The 15,434-nt window shown below is 41.3% G+C and overlaps 1 protein-coding gene across 1 annotated transcript; it reads right to left on the bottom strand.

Annotated features, from left to right (window-relative positions):
- Positions 1–4,881: 4,881 nt before the first annotated feature.
- Positions 4,882–6,042, bottom strand: LOC114096644 (melanoma-associated antigen 10-like). Its single transcript, XM_027940193.2, has one exon. The coding sequence runs from the start codon at positions 6,040–6,042 to the stop codon at positions 4,882–4,884; it is 1,161 nt and encodes a 386-aa protein (XP_027795994.2).
- Positions 6,043–15,434: the final 9,392 nt, after the last annotated feature.

Below are 15,434 nucleotides of genomic sequence, written 5' to 3'. Positions count from 1 at the left end.
GATACAAAGGCACATCAAAAAAATTGTGCACCATGATCAAGTAGGATTCATCCCTGGGATGCAAGGCTGGTTCAATATATGGAAATCAATAAATGTTATTCACCACATCAATAGACTTAAAGATAAGAATCATATGATCATCTCAATAGACGCAGAAAAAGCATTGGACAAAGTACAGCATCCCTTTATGTTCAAAACATTAGAAAAACTAGGAATAACAGGAACTTACCTCGACATAGTAAAAGCTATCTATGCTAAGCCTCAGGCTAGCATCATTCTCAATGGAGAAAAATTGAAGGCATTCCCCCTAAAATCTGGAACAAGACAGGGATGCCCTCTATCACCACTTCTATTCAATATAGTTCTCGAAACACTGGCCAGAGCAATTAGACAGATGAAAGAAATTAAAGGCATAAAAATAGGAAAGGAAGAACTTAAATTATCACTATTTGCAGGTGACATGATTCTATACCTAGAAGACCCAAAAGGGTCTACAAAAAAACTACTAGAACTAATAAATGAATTCAGCAAAGTGGCAGGATATAAAATCAACACGCATAAATCAAAAGCATTTCTGTATATCAGCAACAAAACTTCTGAAACGGAAATGAGGAAAAACACTCCATTCACAATATCCTCAAAAAAAATAAAATACTTGGGAATCAACCTAACAAAAGAGGTGAAGGATTTATACAATGAAAACTACAAAACCCTAAAAAGAGAAGTAGAAGAAGATCTTAGAAGATGGAAAAATATACCCTGTTCATGGATAGGCAGAACTAACATCATCAAAATGGCGATATTACCAAAAGTTCTCTATAGGTTTAATGCAATGCCAATCAAAATCCCAACGGCATTTCTTGTAGAAATAGAGAAAGCAATCATGAAATTCATATGGAAAAATAAAAGACCCAGAATAGCAAAAACAATGCTAGGCAGGAAGTGTGAATCAGGCGGTATAGCAATACCAGACTTCAAACTATACTACAGAGCAATAGTAACAAAAACAGCATGGTACTGGTACCAAAACAGGCGGGTGGACCAATGGTACAGAATAGAGGACACAGAAACCAATCCACAAAACTACAACTACCTTATATTTGATAAAGGGGCTAAAAGCATGCAATGGAGGAAGGATAGCATCTTCAACAAATGGTGTAGGGAAAACTGGAAATCCATATGCAACAAAATGAAACTGAATCCCCTCCTCTTGCCATGCACAAAAGTTAACTCAAAGTGGATCAAGGAGCTTGATATCAAATCAGAGACTCTACGTCTGATAGAAGAAAAAGTTGGCTCTGATCTACATATTGTGGGGTCGGGCTCCAAATTCCTTAATAGGACACCCATAGCACAAAAGTTAATAACAAGAATCAACAAATGGGACTTACTTAAACTGAAAAGTTTTTTCTCAACAAGAGAAACAATAAGAGAGGTAAATAGGGAGCCTACATCATGGGAACAAATTTTTACTCCTCACACTTCAGATAGAGCCCTAATATCCAGAGTATACAAAGAACACAAAAAATTAAACAATAAGAAAACAAATAACCCAATCAACAAATGGGCCAAAGACCTGAACAGACACTTCTCAGAGGAGGACATACAATCAATCAACAAGTACATGAAAAAATGCTCACCATCACTAGCAGTCAGAGAAATGCAAATCAAAACCACCCTAACATACCATCTCACTCCAGTAAGATTGGCAGCCATTATGAAGTCAAACAACAACAAGTGCTGGAGAGGATGTGGGGAAAAGGGTACTCTTGTACATTGCTGGTGGGACTGCAAACTGGTGCGGCCAATTTGGAAAGCAGTATGGAGATTCCTGGGAAAGCTGGGAATGGAACCACCATTTGACCCAGCTATTGCCCTTCTTGGACTATTCCCTGAAGACCTTAAAAGAGCGTACTACAGGGATACTGCTACATCGATGTTCATAGCAGCACAATTCACAATCGCTAGACTGTGGAACCAACCCAGATGCCCTTCAATAGATGAATGGATAAAAAAAAATGTGGCATTTATACACAATGGAGTATTATACAGCACTAAAAAATGACAAAATCATGGAATTTGCAGGGAAATGGATGGCACTAGAGCAGATTATGCTTAGTGAAGCTAGCCAATCCCTAAAAAACAAATACCAAATGTCTTCTTTGATATAATGAGAGCAACTAAGAACAAAGCAGGGAGGAAGAGCAGGAAGAAAAGATTAACATTAAACAGATACATGAGGTGGGAGGGAAAGGGAGAGAAAAGGGAAATTGCATGGTAATGGAGGGAGATCCTCATTGTTATACAAAATTACATATAAGAGGTTGTGAGGGGAATGGGAAAATAAACAAGGAGAGAAATTAATTACAGTAGATGGGGTAGAGAGAGAAGATGGGAGGGGAGGGAGGGGAGATAGTAGAGGATAGGAAAGGTAGCAGAATACAACAGTTACTAATAGGGCATTATGTAAAATTGTGGGTGTGTAACCGACGTGATTCTGCAATCTGTATTTGGGGTAAAATTGGGAGTTCAAAACCCACTTGAATCAAATGTATGAAATATGATATGTCAAGAGCTTTGTAATGTTTTGAACAACCAATAAAAAAAATACGTGACAAGAACAAAAAAAAAATAAAGAATACTAATAAAATGAAAAAAAAAAACCAATAAGCAGTACTTAATATGCCAAATCAGATTCTACTCACAGGCCCATTTGGAAGACACTTGGAGAAGGCATTAAACATTTTTGGAGAGCCCATCTACTATGTTTATATGAACCACGTCTCTGCAGTCAACCCTGGAAGCATCAGGGTAGTATGCTCTTTCTTCCTCTTGAGGTGAGTGGGGGTATCTCTGGGAAGTAAGGTCTTGATCTGAAAGGACAATGTCAGATCAGCAGGGGGTGGCTCAGGCACTGTTGGGAATAAGGATGAACACAATGAAGGATGACTGAGGATAGCCTCACAGAAGAATAGATGAGACCTACTCCTGGGCAGAAATGGCTGCTTGTGGCATCTCTTCATTTTTGTCTTAAGAGTCTGAGAAGTGAAGGTTTGAGAAGCCCTGGCTTCTGGAGATTTTTAAGACTGCTGGAATGTATATGCTTTAAGTAAAATACTTGGCACAGTACCTAGCATATGTTTGATATTAAATGAATGGCAGTTATTTTAAATATCATTTTTGACTCCAGAACCTACCATCCTCTCCTCTAGGGTTTTGTTGTTATTATCCAGGACTTCTCAGAAAACATGCAGCTGACCAGGAGAAAAAAATATCAAATCAGTCAAAAATGCAGATACCCAAATAGAAGTAATTAAGTTTTCCCTCTTAGAACATTATGTTAATTTGGGTGTGAGTCAGTTTTCCCCAGCTGATACAATTCAAAGAACCTACAATTAAGTCAAATACCAACTCTTTCCTTCTCACCCAGCTTCTCATCATCTCAAAAATACTTTTATTAATTTCACTGCCACCAAATACTAGCCCTTGCTTACACCTGGCCAAATTGAAATCAAGATAATCTGCCTTTTTTTTTTTTTTTTTGGTACTGGCGAATGAACTCAGGGGCACATGACCACTGAGCCACCTCCCCAGCCATATTTTGTATTTTATTTAGAGACAGGGTCTCACTGAGTTGCTTAGTGCTTTGCTGTTACTGAGGCTGGCTTTGAACTTGCAATCCTCCTGCCTCAGGCTCCTGAGCCACTAGGATTACAAGTGTCCGCTTCATTTCTTTTTTTTTATACATTTATTTTATTTATTTATTTAAATTTTTAATATTTATTTTTCAGTTTTCGGCGGACACAACATCTTTGTTTGTATGTGGTGCTGAGGATCGAACCCGGGCCGCACGCATGCCAGGCGAGCGCGCTACCGCTTGAGCCACATCCCCAGCCCTTCATTTCATTTTTAATGGAGTGGGTTCTGGTAATCCCAGGCCAGGGAAGAATGCCATCCTGGTGGCTTCTAGGAACCTTCTCAAGGGAGTACCACCCTATTTCCCAGGAAATTCTTGCAGCTATTTTGTACAGAACACTTAGTTCATGCAGAGTTCGCATGTGCTGGGACAAGTGCACAAGACACCTTCCACACCTGGCCCAAGTGGAGATTCCTCTCTTGTTTAGCCATTATCCAAAAGGAACTGCTCTGATCAGTTTTCCATTCCAGGCTTTTCTGTCACCAGTAACACACTGTCCAAGAGTCTGGCCGCTGCCACCACCCAGCTTAGCCTAAACTCCCACAGAAAGAATTAGAATTTCTCAAATCCCCAAACTGCCTGGGCTCAGGGCATTTACACTTGACTGCTGGCAACTAGAGTCTCACTTCGTTGTTTGTTCATTCTTTTACTTGTTCCTTACAGACATCTCACCACATTCCTGATTCGGTGACTCTACCATTCTTGTGGGTAGAGGTGTGTCTCTCTTACCTAAGGATTCTCCCTATTAGCGCAATTTCTTCCAAAAAGAAAATAATCTAGAAATATTTGGCGAACAAAAGTCAGAAAGCAGAGACCTTAATTCATTAAGATTTAATGATATTTTTCATACTTTCTTGAATAAGCCAAGCAAATCCAAGTTCACTGCATTTAATTTTACAGAAGAGTCTAAAAGAGTTAAAGGAATAAAAAAAAATTAACAACTGCATATTTTTTCTCAAAATGTGATAAACAGCAATGTGTGACCAATGTCACTCAAACTAGATATTAAGCTAGTTATTCTAACAGAAACAGCATTTGAAAAGTACTCCCCCCAAAAGACAGTAACTGTCACCATACAGAACAGGAACAGAAAATTATACACTGTGTTCTCCGGAACATGACCCTGACCCTCCTCTACTTGGAATTTTAATTGCCTTCTTCAAAAACAGAGGGGAGAATCTGCCTCATTCTTCACTAGGGGCAGGAGATGCTGCTGACCAATGCTGGGCAATGAACAAGGCTGTACTATCATCCACAGGACCAATTCTGGCCTGGGCTCTCTCTTCCTCCTCTCTCAAAGCCTCCTCATACCAGCTAGAGAAGGAAACAGGGTCACTTCCTTTGACCTTGGCCAAAAATTCTAAAACTTTCATCTTGATGGTTTCAGCTTTAGCTCTTGGACCCCACAGGAACTCATAGCATGGAGGATCACTATTGGGCACCTGCCGGTACTCCAAGTAATTTTCCTGCACCAAATCTCTAGTGATGAACTTCCTGGGCTCCCCATATATGAAATGCTCCTTCCCATCATACACTCCCATCATATTCAGGAATTCCCAGATGTTTTCCTCAGAGGCACAGTTCCCCTCTATGAATATTACACCCAAAATAATTATCAGGAAGCCATTTTTAGGCATGCTCTGGTCATTAGTCAGTATCTCATCATAGGTGAGGTCGAGTGAGTTGACAAGGGCATAGAGGTGGCTGGCGGTGTCTGTTTCCTTCACATCAATACCAAAAATCACTTCCAAGTACTTAATAGCTTTCTTGAAGATCACAGGAAATTGATTCTTATACTCTTTGGTCACAACTCTGAGCATTTCCACTTTTGTGATGGGCTCCTTCAGTCGATACTTCAGAATCAGGATATGCACCAAATCAGTCACCTTCTCCTCAAGCGGGTCTCTGGGCGAGGATTCAGTATCCGTTGAAGACTGAAAGGTGCTTGAACTCTCTTCTTGGCTGCTGAACTCTTCATCTAACTTGTTCCATGAAGTCGAGGAAGAGTAGGAGCTCTGAGTGTTGGGAGAGGTGTTGGGAGAAGTCTTGGGAGAACTCTGGGGAGTACTTGGGGGAGTACTCTGGGGAGAACTCTGGGGAGAATTACACATTGCATCAACAGGCTCCTCCTCCTCTGGGGTATCCAGAATCAGAGAAGAGGAAGAGGAGGCAGAAGAAGAAGAAGAGGAGGGGTAGGACAAGTTTAAAGAGGAAGATGAAGTGGAAGAGGTATCATTTTCCTCCTCAGCTGTGGGAGCCTGTGCAATCATCAAGTCCTGTATATCAAATGGGTTCTGGAAGTCTTGCTCAAGGGTGAGGCGTGGACGTTTTGGAAAGCGAGGCATGATGATTATTGCTGGAGGCAGCAGGTAAGAGTGTGAGCAGAAGTGTAGTGATAGGATTCCACAAGCCTGGGGGTAAGAGAGACAGTGAGTGTCTCGGGGGGGAAAAACTCACCTGTGATGGCTCTAATAAAAGCTCACTTACAAGTCTTGTCTTTAGGTGATGTCCTAGAGTTTCACAGGTCTGTTGTCTTTCTGGTTGGCTTGTACCTTAGGAACCTGTAGGAGGACATGAAAACCTCCTCAGGGTACAGCCAACTAGAAGAGTGTGAGGTTCCAGGGCTGACAGTAGGATACATGGGGTCCCCCTCTGTTAGGGGCGTGTAGGGCCTCAGGAAACCTCACCTTGGCTCCTGACACTTCCTAAGCCTCTTTTGCTCTTTGATCTGAGGGCATGTGACTCAGACCAAGGCCCTCATCACCGGTTCCTGGTACCTCTGTAAGAGGAACTAGAGGTAGGGGGCTTCCCAGCTAAAGACTATAAGCATAGCCCTAAGCTCCACAGAGCTGACAAGTGGGGTCAGAGTCTGTGAATCTCCACTTCTGGGGTGGATGGTCTCTTCACTTTCCCCCTGGCAAGGCCTAGATTCTCTCCCTTCACTGGACTTTAGCAAAACTTTCAGAACAAGATCTCATATTCTGGAGACTAAGAGAAGGAAATGAGGTAGCACTACCTCCAATCACACCCATCCAGAGTCTCCCTGAGGTGACAGAAAGGGCTGGCCAAACTTTGTTAGGATCCCATCTCTCTTAGGTGTGAGGTATCCTCATTCCTTACACTGATGCCTGTCAGGGCCCAGGACTCTTTCCTGTGCTTACCCTTGTCTCCCTATCAGAAAAGTCCTCAATTCTTTGAGATCATGAAGATGGAACTTCAGCACATCTGGCTAGTAGGCTCTGGGCTTCCAAGAGCTGTCAGCATAGGCAAGGTAGCACTGGGTATGTCTTCAGTCTTACAAAGGGACATTGTGCCCTCAGTCCTCACTCAGGGTCCTTACCTTAAATCCTGGCAGTCTAGAACTCTTCCCTCTGCTAGCCTGATGTGGTTCCCTCTCAGATGGTCCCCTCCTCAGAACACGATCTTCACTTCCCTGAGAACATAGACAGAAGTGAAGAAGCACAATATCTGGCCACTTCTGCCTGGGTCTTACAGCACAGCACTGCCAGCAGAGGCCAGACCCTGTGTGTTATGCAGTAGGGATCCCCTTTGTCTTGCCTCATGGTATTCATTTTTACTCCTTAAAGAGTTGGGACCCAGCCTTGTTGAACTGACGTCCCACTTAGACCACATGATCTCACTTCTCTGAGCCATCTATCCTACTCTTGGAGGGAGTGAAGGTACAGCACACCTTACGTACCCTGGCTGAGAACAGGATATAGCCAGACTCTGCAGGGTCCTTTCTTTCTGGGGCAGGAGGCATTTTGGTACTCACCAGGGTCCTTACCTTGACACCAAATGGAGCCTGGGACTCCTCCCTCTGCTGACCTGCAGTCACACCCTTAGGCCAAGGCTCTCACTTCTCTGAGACTCTCAAGACAGAAATGAAGAGATGCCACATGCAGCCATTTCTGCCCATGGTTAGGTCCCATCTACTCTACTGTGGGGTTATCATATCTTCAGCCATCCTTTACGGTGTTCATCCTTATTCCCAACAGGGCCTGAGCCAACCCCTACTGACATGAAATTATCCTTTCAGATCAAGACCTCAATTCCCAGAGGTACCCGCACTTACCTCATGAAAGAAGTGAGAGCACACCTTATCTGGCCAATCCTTCCAGAGTTGACAGCAGGAACATAATGGGAGTTTCTGCAGAGCCCTTTGTTTCTGGTTTTGGGGGGGGTATCATTATTCCTCCTTCAATGTCTTTACCTTACCTTGACTCTTAAAAGATCTTGGGACTTCTCCCTCTGCTGATGTCACACACAAAAACCAGGGCTTTCACCTGCCTGGAAGACTCTAGACAAAAGCAAAAAAGCACCAAATCAGTCACCCCTGCCCAAAGTCTATTGAGAGATTCATTTAGTCTTACCTCACGGTATTCATCTCTACTCTTAGCATGGTCCTTCCCACCCTGTGCTGACCTGAAGTCTCCCCTTCCAACTAAAACCTCACCATCCTGAAAAAAATCCAGTCCCTTGGCTTCTGGGAGAGCTTGTGATAGAAGTGAGAGTTCATTTCATTTGGTTATCCTAGCTTTCATCCTCCCAGTGCTTAGAAGGTATAGCTAGACTCTGTAGGATTCCTCTTTTTCAGGGGAGGATGGAGGGTGGAGTGTACCTTTAGTCCTCACCAATGGTGCCTTCCACTTCTAAACTCAGGCCACAGCTATTAGATCAAGGTTTTCACCTCCAAGACTACCCCCAATCCTGCCAAAAGTAAAGAGGCGCCACATCCAATAGCCATGCCCCTGGTCCTCTAATATTGTCAGCAAGAGCAAAGATCTGAGTCCAGGGCTGACTGCAGAGGCAGGGGTGAGGTCCTCCTCATCTGTGGCAGGAACCTCTCCTCTCCCAGTGTCATCTTAATGCCTTGGAGGACCTGGGGCTTCTCCCTGTACGGACACCTGCTGAACCCCATGTAAAAGCACCCCCTCTTCAGAGTCCAAGATAGAAGTCAGATACACCTCATCCGGGAACCTTGCCTGGGTTTACTGTGAGTCGCCCAGGGATGACTGCAGGGGCAGGGAAGAGGTCCCTGCCACACCTGTGACAGGAACTTCTCCTCCCCCAATGCTTTGGAGGATCCGGGGCTTCTTCCTCTACTGACACCTGCGGAGACCCTGCGTAAAAGCACCCTTTCTGATTCCAAGATGGAAGTCGGATATACCACATCCGGGTACCCTGCCTGTTTGCCGCAGATGACTGCAGGGGCAGGGGAGAAGTCCTCATTTCCCTGAGAAGCCTAGGAAAGGAACTATGCATAATTATCATCCTGACTGGGACCTCCCCAGGCTGAAGGTATGAGCAGTTTTTTTGTGAGTCTCCCACGGTTCTTCCTTAGGGTCCTCCCTGTGATTCCTAGCAGGGCCTGAGGGCTCTCCCCTCTCCTAACCTGAAGCCAGGGACCTCTAATGCCCCAGTGGGAAGTCGGGGGATCTCACATCCAGCCACCATGCTCAGAGCCTCTCAGATAGGAAATCAGGTAGAAGGCTGGATTCTGTGTGGCCTCCCCTATCTAGGATGGGGTCTATTCAGATCTCCCTCAGGGTTCCCATCTTAAATGTCTGGCAGTGCCTGGCCTCTCCCCTCTTCTGACTACAGAACTAACAGGAGCAGGGCAGGGTTGGTCTCATTTCTTGTGAAATGAGAGGTCTTGTAAGTCCTTCACAACCATCAGAGCCTGAACTCCTCCCTCTGCTAACTTGTGCCTGTTACCTTCAGACCAAAGCATCCACGTTCTTGAGACTCCCAAGCTGGAAATGAGGGGGACTGCTCAGCCAGAGACCTCTGCTGTGAGTCTCCTGGAAGTGACATCAACAGTAAGTGGGATTCTGTGGGATATCCTGTTCTGGGATGGGCAGACCCCTGGGTCCTCACTCTTGAGGGTCCTTGTATTGCATCCTGGCTTCTAACTAAATACTCGCTGGAAAATTATCCCTCTGTGCCATCTCAGTATTTGCTCAATTGGAAGTTTTGTAGAAAATGATTTTGAACTCCAGGCTATATGCTGGATGTGGAAGTAGTAGCACTCGTCACATGACAAAGAAGCCCAACTTCCTTCACTAGTCACACTTAGACTTTGGAAACCTTTTGTTTTAAAAGATTTATTTTCTACCCAGAAGAGGCTGAGCATGGTGATTTGGGGAGATCCTGTCTCTTTTGAGCTTCTCTAATGTTACTGTTCAGTGCAATTTCATTTTTATAACCCTTATCCATAGTGAGAAAAATATTGTACATTTCTACCAAGCATATGTGTAAATCATACATATGTGTGCATCATGAAAAAATCGCTACCCTTACTATGTGTGATTCATTATGATAAATACTATTCCATTTCCAGGTTATTTATGTTGTATTAAAATAATATTTTTTAAAAATAGTTCTCATCAATTAAACAGCATTCACTGGTTATTAACAAAGATTCTTGGTGTCAGACTGCTTTAATCAACCCGTTTTTTTCTTGCTGTCCTGATATAACCATAGGGCTACTGGCATCTGTTGTCTGAGAGACTACCTCAGGTTTATGTAATGAACCAGGAACAGAGATTTTAAAACTTTGCTCCTACCTATCCTGTCACCTTGCCCTATATTGCTGGCTATGGACCCTCCCCACTTCACTTAAGCCCACAACTCCCTCACCCCAAATACAAGTTCAACACAGTCTTCAGTTTCCCATGAGAGTTTTCATGTTTTGTTGTTTAGATTATGTTGCAGATATTTTTTTTCATTCCATCTTTTGTCATTTTCAGGTTTGAATTGAGAACAGAAAATGGGATTTTTGGAGTCTGAGCTTGACTGTCATCTTCATGGCTATAAGTAAAGCACTACATCTGTGAATAAATTGATATCTTCATAATACTGTATACCCCATCAATGAATAGGAAGTACTGCTGTGTTTATTTGGGACTAAATTTTTTAATACATATACATATATATATTTTAGTTGTTGATAGACCTTTTTTTTAAATTAATATGTAGTGCACATGCCAGGCAAGTGCACTACCACTGAGCCATAGCTCCAGCCCCGGGACTAAATTTATCTACATCTATCAGCAAACTTTATAATAAGTTTTGCAAGTATTTATTTAAGGTAATTTTTGGATCTTATTGTTCTTGTGATTAAGGTATTTTCTATTACATGTTCTAAGAGTTACTGCTTTTGTATGGTAAGGCTGTTGATTTTGCTACAGTGACCTTATACTACCTGAAGTTTCTTATTCATTTCAGTATTCCATGTGCTGACTCCTTAAAATTTTCTACCTAGGTGATCATATTGTCACTGCTATGATCTGAATGTTTGTATCCCCCCAAAGTTCATGTTGAATTCCTAACCTCTCAGGCAATAGTATTAGGACCTACAGCCTTTGGGAAGTGACTAGGTCATGAGGATGAAACCTTCATGATTGTATTAGTACTCTTAAAAAAACACCCTAGAAAACAAGCTGGCCCCTTTCAGCATATGAGCACACAGCAAGAAGGTGCTGTCTGCGAACCAGGAAGTGGGCCGTCTCCAGAAATCAGATTCACCGGAGCCTTGATCTTGGGCATCCAAGCCTCCAGAACTGTGAGAAATAAATTTCTGATTTTTTAAAATTCTAATTTGTTATATATGAGAGCAGAATGCATTACAATTCATGTTACACATATAGAGCACAATTTTTCATGAAAATCTCTGGTTGTACACAAAGTATATTCACACCATTCATGTCTTCATAGATGTACTTAGGGTAATGATGTCCATCTCAATCCATCATCTTTCCTACCCCCATGCCCCCTCCCTTCCCCTCTCACCCCTTTGCCCTATCTAGAGTTCATCTATTCCTCCCATGCTCCCCCTCCCAACTCCACTATGAATCAGCCTCCTTATATCAGAGAAAATATTTGGCCTTTGTTTTAGTAGAATTGGCTAACTTCACTTAGCATTATATTCTCCAACTCCATACCTTTACCTGCAAATGCCATGATTTTATTCTCTTTTATTACTGAGTAATATTCCATTGTGTATATATACCACATCTTCTTGATCCATTCATTTACTGAAGGGCATCAAGGTTGGGTCCACAGTTTAGCTATTGTGAATTATGCTGCTATAAACATTGATGTGGCTGTGTCCCTATAGTATGCTGTTTTTAAGTCCTTTGGGTATAGACCGAGGAGTGGCATAGCTGGGTCAAAAGGTGGTTCCATTCCCAGTTTTCCAAGGAATCTCCATACTGCTTTCCATATTGGCTGCAACATTTTGTAGTCCCACCAGCAATGTATGAGTGTGCCTTTTTCCCCACATTCTCACCAACACTTACTATTGTTTGTCTTCATAATAGCTGCCATTCTGACTGGAGTGAGATGAAATTTTAGAGTAATTTTGATTTGCGTTTCTCTAATTGCTAGAGATGTTGAACATGTTTTCATATATTTGTTGATTGATTTTATATCACCTTCTGAGAGGTGTCTGTTCAGTTCCTTGGCCCATTTATTGATTTGGTTATTTGTTGTTTTTTTTTTTGGTGCTTAGCTTTTTGAATTCTTTATATACCCTAGAGATTAGTGGTCTATCTGGTGTGGAAGTGGTAAAAATTTGCTCCCAATGCTGTAGGCTCTCTATTCACCTCACTGATTATTTCTTTTGCTGAGAAGAAGCTTTATAGTTTGAATCCATCCAATTTATTAATTCTTGGTTTTAATTCTTACGCTATAGGAGTCTTATTAGAAGTAGGGGCCTAATCCGATATGATGGAGATATGGGCCTACTTTTTCTTCTATTAAATGCAGGATCTCTGGTTTAATTCCTAGGTCCTTGACCTACTTTGAGTTGAGTTTTATGCATGGTGAGAGATAGGGATTTAATTTCATTTTGTTGCATATAGATTTCCAATTTTCCCAGCACCATTTGTTGAAGAGCCTATCTTTTCTCCAATGTACGTTTCTTGTGCCTTTCTCAAATATAAGATAACTGTAATTATGTGGGTTAGTCTCTGTGTCCTCTATTCTGTACCACTGGTCTACCAGTCTATTTTGGGGCCAATGCCATGCTGTTTTTGTTACTATTGCTCTGTAGTATAGCTTAAGTCCTGGTATAGTGATGCCACCTGCTTCGCTCTTCCTGCTAAGGATTGCTTTAGCTATTCTGGGTCTCTTATTTTCCAGATGAATTTCATGACTGCTTTTTCTATTTCTACAAGGAATGTCATTGGGATTTTGATTGGAATTGCATTAAATCTATATAATGCTTTTGGCAGTATAGTCATTTTAACAATATTAATTCTGCCTATCCAAGAACAAGGGAGATCTTTCCATCTTCTAAGGTCTTCTTTGATTTCTTTCGATAGGGTTCTGTAGTTTCAATTTAATTGATTTCAGCTCTGATTTTAATTATTTCCTGTCTTCTACTGCTTTTGGTGTTGATTTGTTCTTTTTCTAGGGCTTTGAGATGTAATGTTAAGTCATTTATTTGTTGCTTGCTTCCTCAGTCCATGTGAGTGGTATAATTTTTCCCAACCTTTCACCTTCACCTTCAGTCTGTCGGTATCTTTTCCTATGAGATGAGTCTCTTGGAGGCAGCATATTATTGGGTCTTTTTTTTAAAATACAATCTGTAGTCTATGTCTTTTGATTGGTGAGGTTAAGCCATTAACATTCAGGGTTATTATTGAGACATGGTTTGTATTCCCAGCCATTTTTGTTTATTTTTGGTATTTAACTTGACTTGGTTTCTCCTTTGATTAGTTTTTCCTTTAGTGTAATACCTCCCTTTGCTGATTTTCATTGTTGTTTTTCATTTCCTCTTCATGGAATATTTTGCCGAGGATGTTTTGTAGAGCAGCCTTTCTAGTTGTAAATTCCTTTAACTTTTGTTTATCATGGACAGTTTTTATCTCCTCATAAAATCTAAGGCTTAATTTTGCTGGATATAAGATTCTTGGTTGATGGCTGGGGTTGTGGCTCAGTGGTAGAGTGCTCGCCTCGCATGTGCGAGACCATGGGTTTGATCCTCAGCACCACATAAGAATAAATAAGTGAAATAAAGGTATCTTTAAAAAAAAATTCTTGATTGGCATCCATTTTCTTTCAGAGCTTGCTATATGTTGTTCCAGGATCTTCTAGCTTTCATGGTGTGGGCTGAAAAATTTGTATGCATCTTAATTGGTTTCCCCCTGTATGTAATCTGATTCCTTTTTCTCTCCTTATTCTGTATGTTTGACATTTTCATTATAATGTGCCTTGATGTGGATCTGTTGTGATTTTGTACATTTAGGTTCATTTAAGCCTCTTGAATTTGGTTTTCCAATTCATTTTTCATTTGGAAAATTTTCTGATATTATTTAATTAAATAGATTGCTCATTCCTTTGGTTTGGAACTCTCTGCCTTCCTCTATTCCAATAACTCTTAAATTTGGTCTTTTTATGCTATCCCATATTTCTTTAATGTTCTGTTCATGGTTTCTTACCATTTTCATTGTTTGGTCTACATTCTTTTCAAGATTATATATTTTGTCTTCATTGTCTTCCAAGTGGTCTAATCTTTTGGTGATGCTGTCAATTGATCTTTTAATTTGGTTTATTGTTTTTTTCATTTCAAGGATTTCTGTTTTTTTTAAGAACCTTTGTCTCCATGTTGAAGTAATCTTTTGCTTCCTGTATTTGTTTATGTAGCTCTCTGTCAAAATATCTTTTGCTGCCTGTATTTGCTCTCTCATATCATCCTTTAATTCACAGAACATGTTAATTATATACATCCTAAACTCCTTCTCTGTAATTTCTTCTGTGTGCTGGCCATGGATTCTTATAATGTGGTATCTTGATTAGTTTGGGGCACTTTCTTCCCTTATCTTTTCATATTGCTTGTGTGTCTTCCCTTCTGGCTGTGTGGATCCAAGGTGTTACCATTTTTACCCTGTAGGGTTATAGTGCCCCTGTAGGAATCCAATATCTCTCCTTTGAGGTGAAGGACAGTGTTAACAGATCCCAATATAAACAATATACACTCTAAAAACAAATGTTTGCTATTAGACGTTTACAGTTTGATCACAATGTACACAAATGGTGAATTCAATTATTATGTACAATATACTCAGTAGGTTTGTAAAAAGGTTTACAATTTCTGATGGTGGACAGAGAACCAGGGGTGAGGAGTAGGATGATATGCTGAGGAGCTAGGAGGTGAGGATATAGAGTTATTATATCTTGGGAAGTGTGAAAGAGAAATGTAAAGAGGAAGATTAGTAGCAGGAAAAGGGAGAGGATGTAATTTTGGGTAGACAAGTATGTGGGAAGTCAGTAGATTACATAAAACAAACACACATAAAAAGAAACATAAAAAATGTTAAAATAGTAGAAATTGATGGAAAAAAGATAAAAAATAAAAAAGAATATACAACATACCTGTAATATACTATTCAGATGTCCCAGTCCTCAAAATCCTAATTCATGCAAAGTACTTGGTTCCACATATATTGGGGATGTGAGGGCAGGAGAATAGCAAGGGAAAGGGAAAAAAAAATCTTGAAGGAAGAAACAGGGCTTGTTTTGGTTGGAGATCAGTATCTTTCCTGCTTCCCTTCCAATGGGTGGGGTCATCTGTTGTTAGCTTGTATCTCTGCCCTCAGGATGGTGAAGGTAACCAGGGTGTCACTGTGCCAGGGTAGTGGCTGCTGGGGAGAGAGGGGAGTTATAAACTGGGTACCTGGCCAGACAGAGTACCAAACTGGGAGTTGCCTCCACTGAAGATGGTGATGAA

This window comes from Marmota flaviventris, chromosome X (assembly GCF_047511675.1).
Source record: "Marmota flaviventris isolate mMarFla1 chromosome X, mMarFla1.hap1, whole genome shotgun sequence".
In the NCBI taxonomy this organism is placed as follows: domain Eukaryota; kingdom Metazoa; phylum Chordata; class Mammalia; order Rodentia; family Sciuridae; genus Marmota; species Marmota flaviventris.
The sequence above is the reverse complement of the archived record's forward strand: the minus strand, read 5'-3'. Positions and strand labels throughout refer to the sequence as shown.

What these genes read in the sequence shown, in the direction of transcription:
- LOC114096644 (XM_027940193.2), bottom strand. Translation starts at nt 6,042, where the DNA reads ATGCCTCGCTTTCCAAAACGTCCACGCCTCACCCTTGAGCAAGACTTC.